The sequence below is a fragment of the Protopterus annectens genome, chromosome 12.part0 (assembly GCF_019279795.1).
Source record: "Protopterus annectens isolate FY-2018-M chromosome 12.part0, PAN1.0, whole genome shotgun sequence".
Taxonomy (NCBI): Eukaryota; Metazoa; Chordata; order Ceratodontiformes; family Protopteridae; genus Protopterus; species Protopterus annectens.
Window position 1 is genome coordinate 858,343,699 of NC_056746.1, and position 17,183 is coordinate 858,360,881.

At 42.1% G+C, this 17,183-nt stretch overlaps 1 protein-coding gene across 5 annotated transcripts in view; it reads left to right on the top strand.

The window, feature by feature from the left end:
- Positions 1–17,183, top strand: part of ARFGAP1 (ADP ribosylation factor GTPase activating protein 1) — an 800,187-nt gene that overhangs the window by 634,144 nt on the left and 148,860 nt on the right. For 3 of the 5 annotated variants that reach the window (XM_044089896.1, XM_044089898.1, XM_044089899.1), the window contains exon 10: positions 7,036–7,065. The exons of the other annotated variants lie outside the window; for them this stretch is intronic. In XM_044089896.1, the coding sequence (XP_043945831.1) occupies positions 7,036–7,065 (30 nt within the window). The remainder of the gene's footprint in view (positions 1–7,035; positions 7,066–17,183) is intronic. 5 annotated transcript variants of the gene reach the window in all.

Consider the following 17,183-nt stretch of genomic DNA (forward strand, 5'->3'; position numbering starts at 1 on the left):
ACCTCTCAAGGTGTCTTCAGGCCTTCCTCTTTTTCCATTAAGGCTTTCACAAAATCTAAAGCAGCCATGAAAACTAAAAGACAAGTTCCACAGAGCCCCTCTCAAGGCCCCATGCCTAAAAAACAGATGCTCAAAATGGCAGAGGATTTGATTACTCTTATCAGGGGTTCTCAACCACCCTCGGACAAAAGGCCCAGACTGGAGGAAGACTACCCTTCCTCAGACCAAGCCTCTGTTACCTCAGAACATTCTGAGGACAAGGAATACTCATATTCCCCTTTTGAAGATTCTGATGCTGAGGAGTCCATTCCCTCGGTCTCCCCCCCTGAGGACTATTCTTTTGGGGAAACCTTACATACCTTGAGGGAACACTTTCACTGGGAAGGCCAAGATTACTCAGATTCCAAGAAAAGGCTCAGGGATTTTCTCTTGCTTCCTCAGCACAGGCCTCTGGCTATCCCTCCTGTTTTGGATATATTAGATGATGTGTACACAGAAGCCAGCCTCAACCCAGATTCTTTACTCCCAGCTCCTGTTAAGCCTGACAGGTATTACCGGGTTCCTGATTCACACCAATTCCTATACAAAAGCCATGCTGCTGACCCAGAAACTATTTCACAGGGTCCCAAGGGAATTAAGGCCTCTACTGCCAAAAACCCATTACCTTCAGAGAGGGATTCCAGAGCTTTAGAAAGGTGGGGGAAAAAGGTATACACCTTGGCCACTTTAACCATGAGGGCATTAAACTGTCAGTTCCATATGTTAAAGTATCAACAGTTTTTGTTATCTCAGTTGAAAAGCAAAATGACACAACCTGAACAACCAGATTTAAAGGAGTTGCAGGATTTGTTGCATAGTGCAGAGCAAGTGGGTAAACATACCTTGCAATGTGGTTTTGATGCTTTAGAGGCCTCATGTAGAGCTGCTGTTACAGGGTCTGTCATACGTAGATATGCTTGGCTCAAAGAGCAAACCTTACCAGATCATGTCAAAGCTAAATTACTACATGCACCTCTTCAAAAAGATGTATTGTTTGGTGTTAAAGCTGAGGAGGTACTAAAGGAAATGGAGGAAAAGGCAAAATAAATACAAACAGTGAAATATTTCCTACAGGTACAGCCTCCACGTTTCAGCAGAAACTGGCCTTCAAAAAATTGGTCCTTTCCAGTCACGGGCAGACCTCAAAGAGGTAGATACAGGCGCCCGAGGGGTAGAGGGCAATCTCAAGGATCATTTAGAGCCAGACAATGGCAAGCACCTACACCAAGAGGTGGAGAAGATAGATCACAGCCATTCAGAAAGCAGACACAATGACTTTCCCCTTTGCATGCCAAGCAAAGCTTTAATGGCAGCACCTTTAGGTGGAAAACTGGCATTATTTTCAAAAAATTGGCATATTGTCACAAAAGACAAATGGATCCTGGACATTATAGACAGAGGCTACAGATTCCACTTTCACACCCTTCCAAAAATGAGAGGCATGCCAAACCTGCCACAAAATCAAAGGGCAGAGGCACAAAACAAATTTCAGCTCTCATGGACATGAAAGCTATTCAAGAGGTACCTGCAAAAGAACAGGGTCAAGGTTTTTATTCCAGACTATTCCTGGTACCAAGGAAGGACAAAGATTGGAGACCTATTTTGGACCTATCCATCCTAAACACATATTTACTCGTACCAAAATTCAAGATGCTCACATTACAGCAGCTTCTTCCCATGCTGGGCGAGGAGTCTTGGCTGGTAACATTGGACCTCAAGGAGGCATACCTGCATGTCCCTATCAGACAAGATTGCAGAAGATATCTCAGATTTCTTGCAGGTTCAACCCATTATCAATTCTCTGCATTGCCCTTTGGCTTATCTACTGCGCCCAGAGTGTTTACGAAATGCCTGGCATCAGTATTTGCCTTCTGCAGACTTCAAGGGATACAAATATACCCATATCTGGACGACTGCCTGATCCAAGTGGACAGCAAGCACATACTTCTGAAACACCTGGCCTTTGTAATAAAATTGTTGAACTTTCTGGGATACACAGTCAACAAAAAGAAATCAAAACTAATACCCTCTCAAGCAATAATTTTCCTGGGTGCCAGCTTGAATAGAAACACCCAGATGGCCTACCTCACGCCAGAGAAGCAAGGGCAACTATCTCAATACTTCAGAAAAATGGCAACCTTCACCAGGCTGACTGCAAGGAAAGTCCTGCAGGTTCTGGGATTCATGGCATCTTGCATCCTACTGATCCCATATGCAAAGCTGCATATGAGGAAACTTCAATGGTACCTAAAAAACTTATGGTCTCAACACAGCCACAGTTTGGAAGCAATTATACCACTCATTCCATGTCTTCAAAAGGAATTTCTGTGGTGGGCTCAAGCATGCCAAAGAAACATAGGTCTCCCTTTCTGCATGCCTCAAGCAAACCAAATCATCACAACAGACGCTTCGGACTACGCCTGGGGGGCGCACATGACAGATCAGTGCATTCAGGGCAAATGGTCCCAAAAAGAGAAGCACCTACACATCAATCAAAAGGAAATGCTAGCAGTACAAAATGCAATTATGGCCTTCAAAGACCTACTGCATCCAGGCCATCTATTGATAAGGACAGACAACACCACAGTGATGTGGTACATAAACAAACAGGGAGGAACTCATTCATACCCCCTGTGCAGACTAGCCATGTCCCTTTGGAACACGGCCCTGGAATTGCAAATCCAACTTCAAGCACAATTCCTGCCAGGGAAGGAAAACACGCTGGCAGACAACCTAAGCAGAAATATGACAGATCCACACGAATGGAAGTTGCATCCTCAAGTTTTCGCAAAGATAATTCAGGCATGGGGACGGCCAGACATAGATCTCTTTGCTACCCACAAAAATTACCAACTGAAAAAATTTTGTTCAAGGACTTATCCAAAGGCCTGGAAAGTGGACGCACTTTCTTTCAATTGGACAACATTGACAGTCTATGCCTTTCCACCTCTTCCTCTGCTGCCCAAAGTTCTATTAAAAGCCAGAGCAGAGAGGCCAAAGATGATTCTCATTGCTCCAGACTGGCCAAGACAACACTGGTATCCACTCCTGAAGAGCCTGACGCATTCCCCCCCATGGATCCTGCCTCTAATGCCTCTTCTGTTGACCCAACACAGCTTCAAAACTCTTCACAGTCAGCTAAAAACCCTCAATCTAGCAGCATGGAGGATTCCTTGATTTCCCAACAGACCCTCCTCTCCAAGGAGGTGCAGGATGTCATCTTGGAGGCCAGAAGACCTTCAACTAGAAAAGCCTACTCCGCCAAATGGAAACGGTTTTGTGCCTGGAATCAGAAAAAGGGCCAGAATCCTTGGGTTCTAAATTTACCTCAAATATTACAGTACCTAGCTGAGATGTTAAACAGTGGACTTTCCTTCTCCTCCATCAAGATCCATGCTTCAGCCATTTCTGCACAATACAACACTGATCCTCCTTTATTCTCTCATCCTCTCTTAAGACAGTTCCTCAGAGGGGCTAAGAATATAAAACCCCCAAGGAAACCACCAGTACCTGCTTGGGACCTCAACTTCTTTTTAGAAAAACTGACTCTGCCTCCATTTGAGCCAGCTGCCTCAACAGAACTACAATATTTGTCATGGAAAACAGCCTTCCTTCTGGCTATCACATCAGCACGCAGGGTTTCGGAGCTACAAGCCCTCATGGCGGTGCAACCTTTCATCATTTTCCATCAGGACAGAGTTTCCTTACGAACCAACCCTTCCTTTATGCCAAAGGTAGTATCCAGTGTAGCCTTGAATCAGACTATACACTTACCTACCTTTTATCCTAACCCACAAAACAAAGGGGAAAGGCTACTACATTCCTTGGACATTCACAGACAACTTTGTCATTATTTGGACAGGACAAAGCCATTCAGAAAATCAGAGCAACTCTTTGTGTCCTATGCTACAGGTGCTCAAGGAAAGGCTATTTCCAAACAGACAATCTCAAAATGGATAGCCCACTGCATATGCTTTTGTTACTCATTTCATGGAAAACCTGTACCTACAAGCATCAGATCTCACTCCACAAGGGCTACAGATACCTCTGCAGCTTTCCTCAGGGGGGTTCCTACCAAGGATATTTTGGAAGCAGCCACTTGGAGTTCTGTGTACACTTTCTCCAAGCACTATCACCTTCCACTATACTCTAAATCTAGAACGGGCTTTGCCACAGCAGTCTTGCAGGGCATCCTTGCTCCTCCTAGTTCCACTTAGTGCCTGCCACCCCTTTTTAGCTTTGGGATTCTACCCATCTGTTATGACTGCAGCTGTATGCACGATGAACATAGTACAGTTTTGTACCTACCATAAATGTAGATGTTCGAGTGCTAATACAGCTGCAGTCCAGGTTTCCCTCCCTCCATCCCCTCTTGGGACAGGCCTTATGACAAACACCTCCTCATACAACCTGATTGGGGTATTGTTTATGGTGTATTTGCTTGCAAACTACTGTTTTTTGATTATATTTCATTGCATTATTACATGAGTTTATGTTTTGCCTTCCTTCTGGGGGCACCTGACATCTGGGGCAAGAAAAACTGAAGAAAATGGTGTCGGCTGGTTCTTTTATACCCCTGCCGCACTGACGTCAGGGAAGAAGCGACGACAACCGACGCCGGACCTAGACTTTGGAATTCGGCCGACCGAGGACCTGCCTGACTGCAGGATAACCCATCTGTTATGACTGCAGCTGTATTAGCACTCGAACATCTACATTTATGGTAGGTACAAAACTGTACTTTTCACTCCTACAGATCTAGTGTTATGGTAGATACATAACTTTTGTTTATATAATAATGCTTGCAGTGTGGGATAAAGCTGCACTACTTTCAAGAAATCCATAGCCCTACTGTTAAGTTTATTTTGTACTTTTCTTAAGTTTCATGCAGATGTTTAACATATGAGCAAGTCAGAAGTCAAACTGTCATGTCTTATTGATGTCTTCACATCCTACTGTTGTGAAAATAATGTCAAGAAACAGTGAACTGGAAGTTCTTTGGCATATGCAAGTGGTCCATTTTGTGTGTGCCCTAAAATGGAAAAACTGCTAGAGATGACATTCTTATAAATGTACGTTAGGAATGGAAACATTTGAAGCTCTTATTGCAGAGTACAGACTTATTTTTTATAGTAATTGCAGGCCCCCACCTCATCTTGATAATCTACCTGAGTCCTCCATGTTTATCTTGACATACTTTGACTTCCATGCAGTTCCCACTAAGATCACTGCTCTCCAAGCTGTTCTTCCTGTGTCCCACTTTGGTGTTCTGACTGTATCAACACCTGACCCCCTGCTAGATGGCTCTGATTTCTGCAGAACAGTTTTTTTGTTTTGTTTTTTTTTTTTTTTTTTTGGATATTCTAAATTTGCCATTATTGTTGGGCAAAAGGGATGGCACCCCTGTGATATTGTCTCTTTTAGGGAAGTGGGCACTTTCTGGCAAGTGGGAGCCTTTGCAAGTCTTTGGCTAGTTTTCACCCCCTTCTTCAAGTTTTTCAGTCCTGCAGTGATTATGCGTATACCTGCATATGCTGATTAAATATCCCAAAGTACACCAAATCACTGCTGCATCTGGATCTTTTGGTGTTCACCAGAGAGAGGTCTTGCAACTACCAGTTCAATTATCCTCCCATCAAAAACGCATCAAAAGAAGTTTAAAGGTGCTTGGACCTGGATTGTTAGTGATGTAATGTAGCCCAACTGATTATGTATTGTTGTCACATGTTTAATGCTTTTAAATATACTAAAATGGGACACAAGTTTGAAGCATTTGCCCCCACCACAGTTAAATCAGTTTAAGCCCTTGTAAATCAAGCATTAATTCTGAATAGCTACCTCTGTATTAAATGAGAAACTAGCATATTTGCTATAGATTTCAATTATAACCACAAGCAGTGTAAACGGAATCAGTGTTGAGTGAAAGCTCATGTCTGCTTCATGTGATACAGCTAATCTTAAGAAACCTGTGTAAATGGTGAAGCAGGAAGTTCCTTTACAATATCCTTATGCAAATCTCACAGGATATGAATTGGCTTACTGTGCACATAATGTTGTGGGTCTCTGCTTTTTATCACTAAACTCTTAGAATTCTTACACTGTGACTGCTTTAGATCCACAGTAATGCCACCCCTTAGGCCTATTGTTGGTGTGTGTAATGGTAACTTTTGTATATAACATGATGTGAATCAGGTCGATTCACAGTACAGCATTTTGTTAATGTCAGTAGAAGTACCACATCTGGAGTCAGTCCAGGATTGCCTGGGCACAGTCAAGGCTTCAGCCCTCTGTGCCAAGGAGCAGACTGCCAGTCCTCATCTTTGTAGTTTGCGTGCCATTGTAAGTAGCACCTGGTGCCATTGAGATGCCATTGGTTCCTGCTCTCACCCTTCTCCCACCCCTGGGAAAGTAAGTTGTTTTTTGGACATATAGTCCTCCCCATCCTGGCTGAGCCTCAGACAGCCCATACTACCCCCCCCCAAAACCAAGTCACTTGATTTGCACCCTGCTTTTATGTCACATTGCCCAACTGGAACCTTTCATTCCATCAAGGGGAAACCCTTTGTGAACGTGAAATTGCTTGAAAAGTTGTACCACATGAATCAATAATTTGAGAATACATGGGAGTAAAATGTATAAAGGGGGTAGGGTTACTTACAAATGTCATCTTGTACAATCTAATCTTTAGTCTGATAAGCATATTGCTTTAGAATTTTGTCTGACAGCAAATGTTATTTTTAGTCTGATAGTGTGGATATATGTTTACTGTACGAGTGTGTGCTGCCTTATACAAGATCATGTGTTTATTAAGCTTAGTGATAAACCAGTTGTTGTAATTCACCTTTATTTTAGGAAATGTAAATAAACATTTTTATTGCACTGTCAATTGTTGACCTTCTTGTGAATTGCATTATGTGCTAGGTTTCTGCTAAAGCTGCTTTTTTTTCTCCTTTCTATTTTGCTTACTGCATCTCTTGTCTGTCTGCCTGTGAAAAGCTTTGGGGAAACAAGCAACAACCAGAACCGGTAAAATTATGACACCCCATCTCCTCACCTCAAACCATAATTTCCATGCATGGCTATGTCATTGGCAGGATTTGTGTCAAGAAATCATTTTTTCATCTGTGTTATCCGTTTATTTTATTTTACTCACTTGTTAATCAGGTAAGCCCACTGGACACAGATATCCCTTTTTCCCTTTTTAGGGCGATTGAGGAATACTCTCCAGTTAAGAGACTTGTTCAGAGTCGCACAGTAGACAAATGTAGGTGGACGGAATTGAACCCTGTACCCTTGACTACAGGAATCTGCTTGATTACAGCTCAGAGCTTCAATCCTGTGCACCACCTGCCATTCGTTGTTCTTGCATGGGAAAACATGATGACCACCGCATAGATCATGTGACTCGGAGCATAGTTGATGAATTGTGTACTCTTCCAGGGACAATTTTTGACCAACACTAACCACTGTGATAATGCATAGTTGTCACTGTGGTGTTTGACCAGTCATTTTCTTTGCAATTCACTTGTGAGAAGATTACATCCAAAACGATTTACTGTGTTTAATTCCATTCCTTAGCTACAGGTCTAGTCTTGGAGGTTCACACTTTGTTAAAAGACTTTGGCACAGAAAAGTAAGGTGTAGTGGGGGAGGGCAGCATGATATCCTAGAGCCCCCAGGGCAATTGCTAACTGAAATGTTCAGTTTGACAAATGGGAGGTTGCACACTTGTTAGGAAAAGTGTTATGAAGTAGTAGTGATGGTGAAAATAAAATAAGTCATTCACTGAAATGGGATAGTTTAAAGAATGTAAAACTGTACTGAACATAAGCAAGCTACAAATAACTTATAACTAATAACTAATTCATAACTAATAGTGATATTACTTGTCATAATACTAATATTACTTCCTGTGATCAATGCCTATATTTTATATTACTTAACTTGCTTATGCTTAATATATGTAACTAATGCTGATGCTAGTTAACATTACTAATACTGGTATTACTTAATGGGATTGATGCTGTTATAGCATTGCTTGGTTATGTATGACTTTTGGACAGTCCTTTCAGTGTAGTGTAGAGGGTTGCCACTTATCCCTTTTTTCCCAGACAATCTGGAAATCAAACAGATTGCCTGGCAGTCTGGAAAACACTGTTGAAAAAAAATGGCATTACAAACCAGGAAAGGTGAACATTTCTTTCTCCCCCTGACATGACTATGATATCACAAAATGGGTGTAAAATTGGCATAGAGAGGGGAGGAGATGGCTGAGGTTAGGGGAAGTGTGAGGGTTGTGGCTTTTGTCAGGTTTTGGCCACAGAGAAAGGTGGCAACTTTAGTAGTGTATTACACAGGACATAGTGCCTGAAATGCTTTCTTTCAGATCAGTCCATTATCTTAGCTGACAAACATTAAATAAGTCACTAGCAAGAAAAAAATCAGAGGACAGAGTGTGACTGTTTACTTTATATGAAGCTGAACTCTGGAAAGTCCTGGTATCTGTTTGGCAGTTGACTTGAATATGTTTCAAAGCCAGGAAGACTTGTGACCATATCCCAGGGCTCTTGGAAACATTTCAATTGGCTCTAAAGTACTTTACTTTTAGGCGTAAAATAGAATAAAAAGGGGCTTAAAACTGCTGTACCATCTTTCCCTTTGTGTTACAGGTTATTTGATTGTGTTTTACAGAACTTTTATGCCCTTTTTCTCAAAATCTTCTCTGGAGCAATTCCTCTCTCAGAAGAAAAGAATGGCCTTCCTGTGGTCATTATAGTACGTTTCTTCTGAATCTAGTGACAATGCATATAGGACAGTAAATCTGTGAAGTTTAGTCAGATAGCCAAATGATCTTCCAGACTGAAAGAGGAAGGCTTTCTTTCTCAGTCAAAACCTACCTTTATTATAACTGTTTAGCTTCACCAAGAAAGCTTACATTCAATGCTACAGATTGTTTATTTTGTTGGAATAAGGTTACATTCATGTGGGGGGGAAGCTAAATTCGCTCTCGCTTCACTCTGGCTCACTTCCCTTCTGTGTCCTACCCACTAATCCGTCCCAGCTCCCTTACACTACATTTAAACTTGGCTATCTCCACCCTTTCATAAAATCTGCCAGTCAATACTAGCTCCATCAACCCCCATATCTTTCATCTCAGAAATCACCCATCATTACATCATCATAACAAACAACTCCTACTGAATTCACTCTTCATTTTAACTTTTTCTTTCACTCTACTACTGCTGATGCATTTCATGTCCTCCATAACCTTTTGCCCATTCTAATGTGTATTCTCTATGTTGTCTGCATTCAAAACTAGACTGAGACTGATCCAGTGGGATCAGTGCTCTATCCCAGTTAACAAATTGTGTGTGTGTGGGGGGGGGGGTGTGTGTACGTGTGTGCGTTTGTGTATGTGTGTGCGTGCGCATGCATGTGTGCGTGCACTTGCATGCACGTGCGCACACATGCACTTCCATGTGTGTGCACTTGCATGCACGTGCACACGTGTGCACTTGTGTGCACGTGAGTGCGTGTGCGCTTGCATGCACATGCGCGTGTGTGCACTTGCATGCACGTGTACACTTGCATGCATGTGCGCATGTGTGTACTTGCATGCATGTGTGTGCGAGCGTGTGCACTTGCATGCATGTGTGTGCTCGTGCATCTGCACTTGCATGCGCGTGGGCAGGCACGCATGTGTGCAGTTGCATGCACGTGGGCGCACAAGTGCACTTGCATGCACGTGGGCACACATGTGCATGTGTATAGATTCACTTCAGAATCTCTAAAGCCCAAAATCTCAAATTTCAAAAGACTGAGACCAAAATCTCGAAAGTTCAAAATATTGATAGCAACAACAGGCAGTCATGAAGCGCGTAATGGTATGTTTGCCATTTTGTTCTGTGGAGTGTGATCTCGGACTTGATGTATTTAAGTAGCAGGGAGTTTGGGGGGCTTGCCCCCCTGCTTATAGTTGAAGAGTAATATCTTTCTGTATGTAGTTGTGCTGGAATATAGTAAATGTTGGTGTCCTGTGATTTTTTCGATATTAATGAGATTGTGTTTTGAGTTTACAATATTTTGAACTAGAGATTCTGAAATGAATCCATGTGTGTGTATGTGTGTATATATATATATATATATATATATATATATATATATATATATATATATATATATATATAAATAACTCTTGTGTAATTCTTTTTATCTCCCTCCCTTTTTTTATGCTACCATAGAAACTTGCACTCTCCAGTGTTCTTCTCATCCTTTAACCTTTTCCTAGCTTCTCACCCTTTGCTTTTCTCAGCAAAAGTCCCTCCATACTTTGCTTATTCACTCTCCTCACACCCAATCGGACGTTAGCTCCATCCTTCTCCAGGCATGTCACTTACATTCACTTTTTTCCCACCTCCAGTTCCCTAGGCATGCAAACTTGTTCTAGAAGATCTCCACTCAATGAACACCCCTTAAAGCAATATTGCTTTACTCCCTCATACTCCACATTGTCTAGATATTCAAGCTTCTACTATGCTTACTTTATACTAGCAAGGAATACATATGGACATGGCATACATTTACACTCTCCTTATAGTGGTTATTTTCCTCCCACCTTCAAACAAAAACCTACAGCAATTACCTGACTGCCACTGCCTCCATATATCAGACTACGTTAATACCTACACACATACTACCTCCCCATACCCCATTAAGCATTTACATCACACTCACACCCATGCCAGCACCCAGCTTACATACAGCACACATCAAGGTATCAATATCTCATTATTTCTAATTTTGGTAGAAAACCACAGTTATCCCCAAAACAACACATTCCAAAAACACTATTCAAATTCAGTCCCATTATCTTTATACTTCTGCTAAGAGGCAACATTGAGCCCATCCTGTGGCCACTTAACAGTAATGCCTCAACTCACACTAGTAAACAGTGCCATATTACCTGCTTACTCTTTAACACCCACAGAATCAAGACAAAATCATCCAAATTGATGCCTTTTCCATACAGCATAATTTTGACATTAAAATTATTACTGAAACTTGGCTGAAACCCGGTACCCTTAGTCTTCTCCACCTCGTACCAAATTATTCATACCTTCAAGACTACAGACCAGGCAAAAAAAAAAAAAGTGGTGGAGGAGCACTAATTCTCTTCAGAGACAACCTTATCCCCATCATCCTTGCACAAACTGACAGTAACTTCTGCTTAACTAATAAGATTATGCCTTAGATATGAAAAGCAACTATAGGCAGTCCTATTCCAGAACTACTCAAGCCAAGTACTGCTTCTCAGTACCATCCTTTCTTAGTACATCCCACTTTACTTAAAATACTTAAAAAATAATTTACAGTGAAATTACTGCTTATTTAGTACCGTTTACTATCCAGGAAGCAACATAGATTAAAGCCTGGACGCAGCACCATAACAAACTCTGTACTCCCTCACAGATGTAATCTTATCCAAAGTGGACAAAGGCAACCTGACAGGAACAGCCTTCATTGACTTCACAGAACCCTTTCATCTAATTGACTATAACTTACTATTTGAGAAACTAACTGAAATAGGTATTAGTGATGATGTAAAATCTTGGTTTGTAGATTTCCTCTCCAGTAAATTCCTAAGGGTGAAACTGTGTACCACCTCCTCTGAAATGGCTCCTCTTATGAAACAAGGTCCTCCCTGAGTTCTACATTATCCCCTCTGCTATTCCCCATATCTATTAACAAACTCCCATCAGATCACTGTCAAGATACCTCTAATCTTTTATGCAGATGACATGGTTATCTTTAGGTCAAACAAATCACACACTGTTATTCAAGCTCCGCTCCAAAACGATCTCCAAACCCTCAACCAATGGCTGATAGGCAACTTGTACTCAGTCTCTCAAAAACAAATGCTATTTGGAACCAACTAAAACATATCCAAAGCACACAGCTTCCTTTATGTTCAAGATGTTAATAATAGTAAAAGGGAACTTCCTGCGCGGAGGCAACTGCACGGCTTTAAGTAAGTAAGCAAAAATTCAAAGAAAGCCAGCAGACAGAATCCTGGTGAATAAATCCATTTATTGGAGAATAAAATCCATCCATTAAAGACAGCAAAAGCACACAGACCGGTTTCGGCTGGTTAATACACACAGCCTTCTTCAATGTAAAACAAATAAATCCAAAACTGTCATTTAAATACCCAACAAAAGAATGTGATTGGTTACGCCTAAAACTGCTCATTTAATCCTGGTGGAAATAAACCACCTAACTTAATGATCCATTTTTTCTCTTTGGAACTAAGTAGAGAATGCCAGCCAGTTTTGTTTTGTTTATTACCCTTAATAATGTCAATTATGGTGAATAAAAAGTTAGCAGTTGGATGAACTACCTGATGTTTGAATAGAGCATTATGTACTCTGCCCTTCTTAATATTACTGATGTGTTCTGAGATCCTAAGTCTTAAAGGTCTGGACGTTTGTCCCACATAAAATGCCCCACATGTGCATGTAGCCAGGTAAATAACCCAATCTGAACTGCAATTAGCAAAAAACCTAATATCATACACTATAGGAGAATTTTTGCTAGAAAATTGCTTTGTTTTGCATATTTTGTTACAGTTAACACAATGACCACAGGGGTAACAGCCTAAAGAAATACTACCTGTGAGTGTAGTCTGGATCGGTTCCAAATTGCCATGCTCATGCGTATGTTTATAATGATTAACATCTACTTAAATTCCTGCCTTTTCTAAAAGAAAAAAGGCATTTGTTAGGAATAATGTCAGATATTTCATGATCATATTGCAAGATGTTCCAATGCCTGTATATACTCTGTATGAGGTTATCAGAATTCCTACGGGTGTATTTTCTGTTTCCCATCCAGTCGTCCAGGGTCTTCTTAAAGAGGGCTAGAGAGGTACTCTGCTTGACATGGAGAGGGAGTCTATTCCACAGATGGGGGAGTCTCTTTGGGACACAAATCTATCTCGCCAACAAGTTCTATTAATGTCACAGACCAGGTTAAGGCCTTGCGTGCGGGTTACATGAGTGGAGTTTGTCTTACAGATATGCAGCAAACTCCATCAAGGCTGCGTCTGAAATTGACTTGTATGCCAGACACAAGTCACCTCTGAGCAGTCTATATGAGACTGAGTGGAGGGACAGGGCTTTTAGCCTATTTGTATTGGATAGTTGTTTGAGACCCTGGATTTTCCTGGGTATTCATAACCGTCCTTACTATATTTTTTGTGGTAAACTTTATTAATCCTCCTTGATATTTAAATCTGCAAGAAGCTCTGTAGGAAAACTGAAATTAGGAAGAAGGTATGAGTTAAGCCTGTGTTGTCTGTTCACTCGGAATAGTGTACACTTAGTATAAGCATTATTGAATATCAATAAATGAGTCTGCAAATTTGATACTGAAAATTTCTTCCCCCATTCATTTGTCAGCATTTTCCTTAAAGTCCTGAGTGCTTATGACCTGGTCTGTGAAATAAGCTGTGGCTTGGCTAGGGTTATTTTGGATATCTAATAGGGACCAGTCAATGGCATCTAGAATGTCTTGTAGATTTAAATATGTTCAGATCTCAAGCTGAACTGTTTAACATTTTAGAACTGGAGCTAACATGTTTATGCTTTAACCATAGCAGATAAAATCTGAACTAAAGAGGTGCTGGTCTAAAAACATTTAGAAAATGCATACTAAAAATATCTCACTCAGGTAGCACCTTTAGCCATAGATAGAATATGTGAAGTGAGATTAACATACAAGATGAGACAGATTCATAGTTAAATGATAGTATTAATTACAAATTAAAAAAAATGCATGTATAGAATTGTAGCAGTAGAGTAAAACATTATTTGAATATGACACATCATATTAGCTTTCATAAAAACAAGTGGGGAAGTTTATTCTGGTCTGATAATTGTCTTCTCCATTTCGTGACTGGGGAGAACCTATTCATAACTGGGGAGAACTGAAGTCAAACACTACAAATAGTGAGTACAAGGCAGTGCAACATCCTGAACAGTGTGGCAAGTCTGCATCGGTCACACACACACACACACACTGATAGGTAATTTAAAAAATTGCCAGTTCACCATCGAGTGTTTTTAGAGTGTGGGAGAAAATCGGAGCACTTTTCAAAACCCATGTTCTGACATCGGTCTGAGGCAAGAAAAGTTTCCCCAACGGGGTACTTAGCTTTATAGAAGACTTCGGTCTGAAATTCGAATTCGACAATCTCAGGAGTCGGCCAACCGGCACTTGCGAACTGCTTCTGCTTTGGGCACCGCGCGGCAAGAAAGACTGAAGAAAACGGCGTTGGTTGCAATATATGTACCCCTGGCGCACTGACGTCAGGGATGAGGCGACAGCAACCGACGTCTGACCAAGACTTTGGAAATCCGGCCAACTGCGGGACCGCCTGACGACAGGATAACCCAAGTGTGATGACTGCAGCAGGGTGAACACTCGAACATCTACATTTATGGTAGGTACAAAACTGTACTGTCTTCCTAGGAAACGCATTCAAAATCCAGGAAAATCTTGGATCCAACCTCGTCCGGTCTGAAGACCCAACACTCGGATCTGAAGCCTTCGGATCTTAAGGCTTTGGCTCCTACCATCACTGCTATAAGTCCAGCAGTCCCCCCCCCCCCCCCCCCCGTTGGATCCTGTCATCAGATTCTAGGCCGGATAAATCTTTCAGAAGTGCAACTGCAGAATATTTCTTGAAACCAGTTTTGCCAACTTCGCCAACCTTGCCTGTTGAACTTCTTCAAACTCCAAAGAAGCATTCCAGGGCCCCTTCCAGCACTTCCTCTAGATTCTCTAGAAGCTTGTCAGAAGCAGATGTAAATAGGATGATGTGAAAGTTCCTCAGAGCTCAGATCCAGATGGGAGCCTTACAAACTCCGTCCCCTGTCGGATCCGTGAGTATGCCTGCTACCTCAAAAACCCTTATATCTCTTTCTACGATCCTGTGGTTTCAGAGTTCCAGGATCTGAGATCCCTGAGAGGTTTGGCGTCTGATCCAAGGAATGTTGCTTCCTGAACTCTGACAATTTCCTTGACTGGTTCTGCTCCAGTACCTTCTGATCAGAACGGATCTTGGTGCCAAAGTGTTGGTGTCGGATCTGAGAGGATAGGTTTGGCTGTGATTTTGTCGGCTCTGTCCCTTCCCCCAGAGCCTTGGCCCTGGACAACTCAGAACCAGACGTGGCCTGGATCTACCTTCTTTGGGAGTTTCAGCACCTTGGGGGCAGGTTGAGGATTCTCCTGGTCCTTCGGCTTTCAAGTTGGTGGAAAAGGCTTTTTCTTTCCAAAGAGAACAGTCTTCTCATGTTACAGATCCTACCCCTTTTTCTGTCATTGGTTCCAAGCTCTGAGTCTGTTAGGCCTATTCCACAGGGGCAGCCAGTTCCAACAAGTCTCCAGCCAGTTCCAGTGGATGAAGTTCCCCTCTCATCCGACACCTCTCCAGAACATCCCACTGAAGAGGTGCACCTAAAGAGAAAGTGCAAAAGAGGCACATAGATTCCCCCATGGTGTCCCTAACAGAAGAAACTGACTTTGAAGGATCCTCCAAGTCACTACCAGATGACATCTACTTTGGAGATGTTTTAGATATCCTGAAACAGAAAGGTGGTTGGTAATCCCAAACTGCCTCACCGGAAGAGTCCGTGTTCTTGGAGGCTTTTGGTTCTGGCCCATCTACGTCTTTGTTGACCCCAACCCGATGGATGAACGCATTGACCTGGTTTCCTGCCAGGCATCGAAAGAGCCTGATACTGTCAAGCACATCCCCCAACATCCTGACAAGTTTTTAGCCCCACCTACAGACAGACCCTACTGGTGCAAAGGAGTCCCAGTTGATGCTATGGTGGTGGCAGTAGCCACCAAGAAAGAGCTAGCAGAGCTTTTCTGTCCATCCACTTTACTAGACTTCAGAGAGACTTGACTTAGGAACTTTCAAATACTCTGAGTCCAGGTCTGCTGAGGATTTCAAAAGAACATCCTCTCAGCTAGCCACTCTTTTATCTGCATCAAATGCTTTGATGAGGTTGATCTCTCACACAGCTGAAGGTACCTGACGACCAGCCGGTTCAGGCACCATCATAAGGAGATATGCCTGGATGTGGCTGTGTGAGTTTGCGGAGGCTTTTAAGATGTCCTTTATTAATGCCCCGTTTGATACCACTCCCTTGTTTGGACCATCAGAAAAGGATACGCTTACCCCCAGCTCAAAAGATGAAAAGGCCCTGTCTACCATAGGGATCAAGTTTTCTACCCCTCTGAGAATCTTCTCTTGTCACCAGAGAAGTGGTAAGAAAATGTGGTTCTATAAATTTCAACGACCTTTTCAGGATTCACATGGAGATAATTTCTCCAGAGGCAGAGGAGGAAATTGTAATAGTAGGCATCACCCTAGAGGCAGAGGAGGCCTGCAGAACCAGGGCTTTAGAGATTCTTTCCAGTCAGGCTATTTCAGCACTCCTGAAGTGCTGCCCAACTCTCCAGATCTGGAGGCAGTTGGGGGACATTTCTGTTTTCACCTAGATGCCTAGACAAATATAACACAAGATTTATGGGTGCAAAGAATAATATCCTGAGGCTATTGCATACCATTTCCCTTCTTCCTCTTTGCCAGAGGAAGAAAGTTCCCAGCATTCCGTCAGAGGAAGGCCGCACACTAGAAATTCAGAAGCTGGTAGAAAAGAGTCATCCAGAAGGTCCCACCAGACCAGATAGGATTCAAAACTTATTCACCCTTCTTTTTAGTGACAAAGAAGACAGGGGACCTCAGACCAGTATTGGATCTAAGCAGCTTGAGCCAGTGTGTAAACAAAGCAAAGTTGCCAATGGTCACTGATCAGTCCATCCTGCCTTTTCTGCAGAATTGTGATTGGATGTGCTCTATAGATCTTCAGGATGAATACTAGCACATCAAAATAGACAAAAGAAAACTTGGCTACATAGTAACATTAGTGTCAATGCTGTGAACCTAGATGGGTTAACTGTGTTTAGAGCAGATAAATGTAAAGCACAGAGTGGTAAAGCTAAAGGTGGTGGTGTATGCATCTATGTTAATAACAAATGGTGCAAAGACTGTAAGCTGATTCAGTCATACTGCT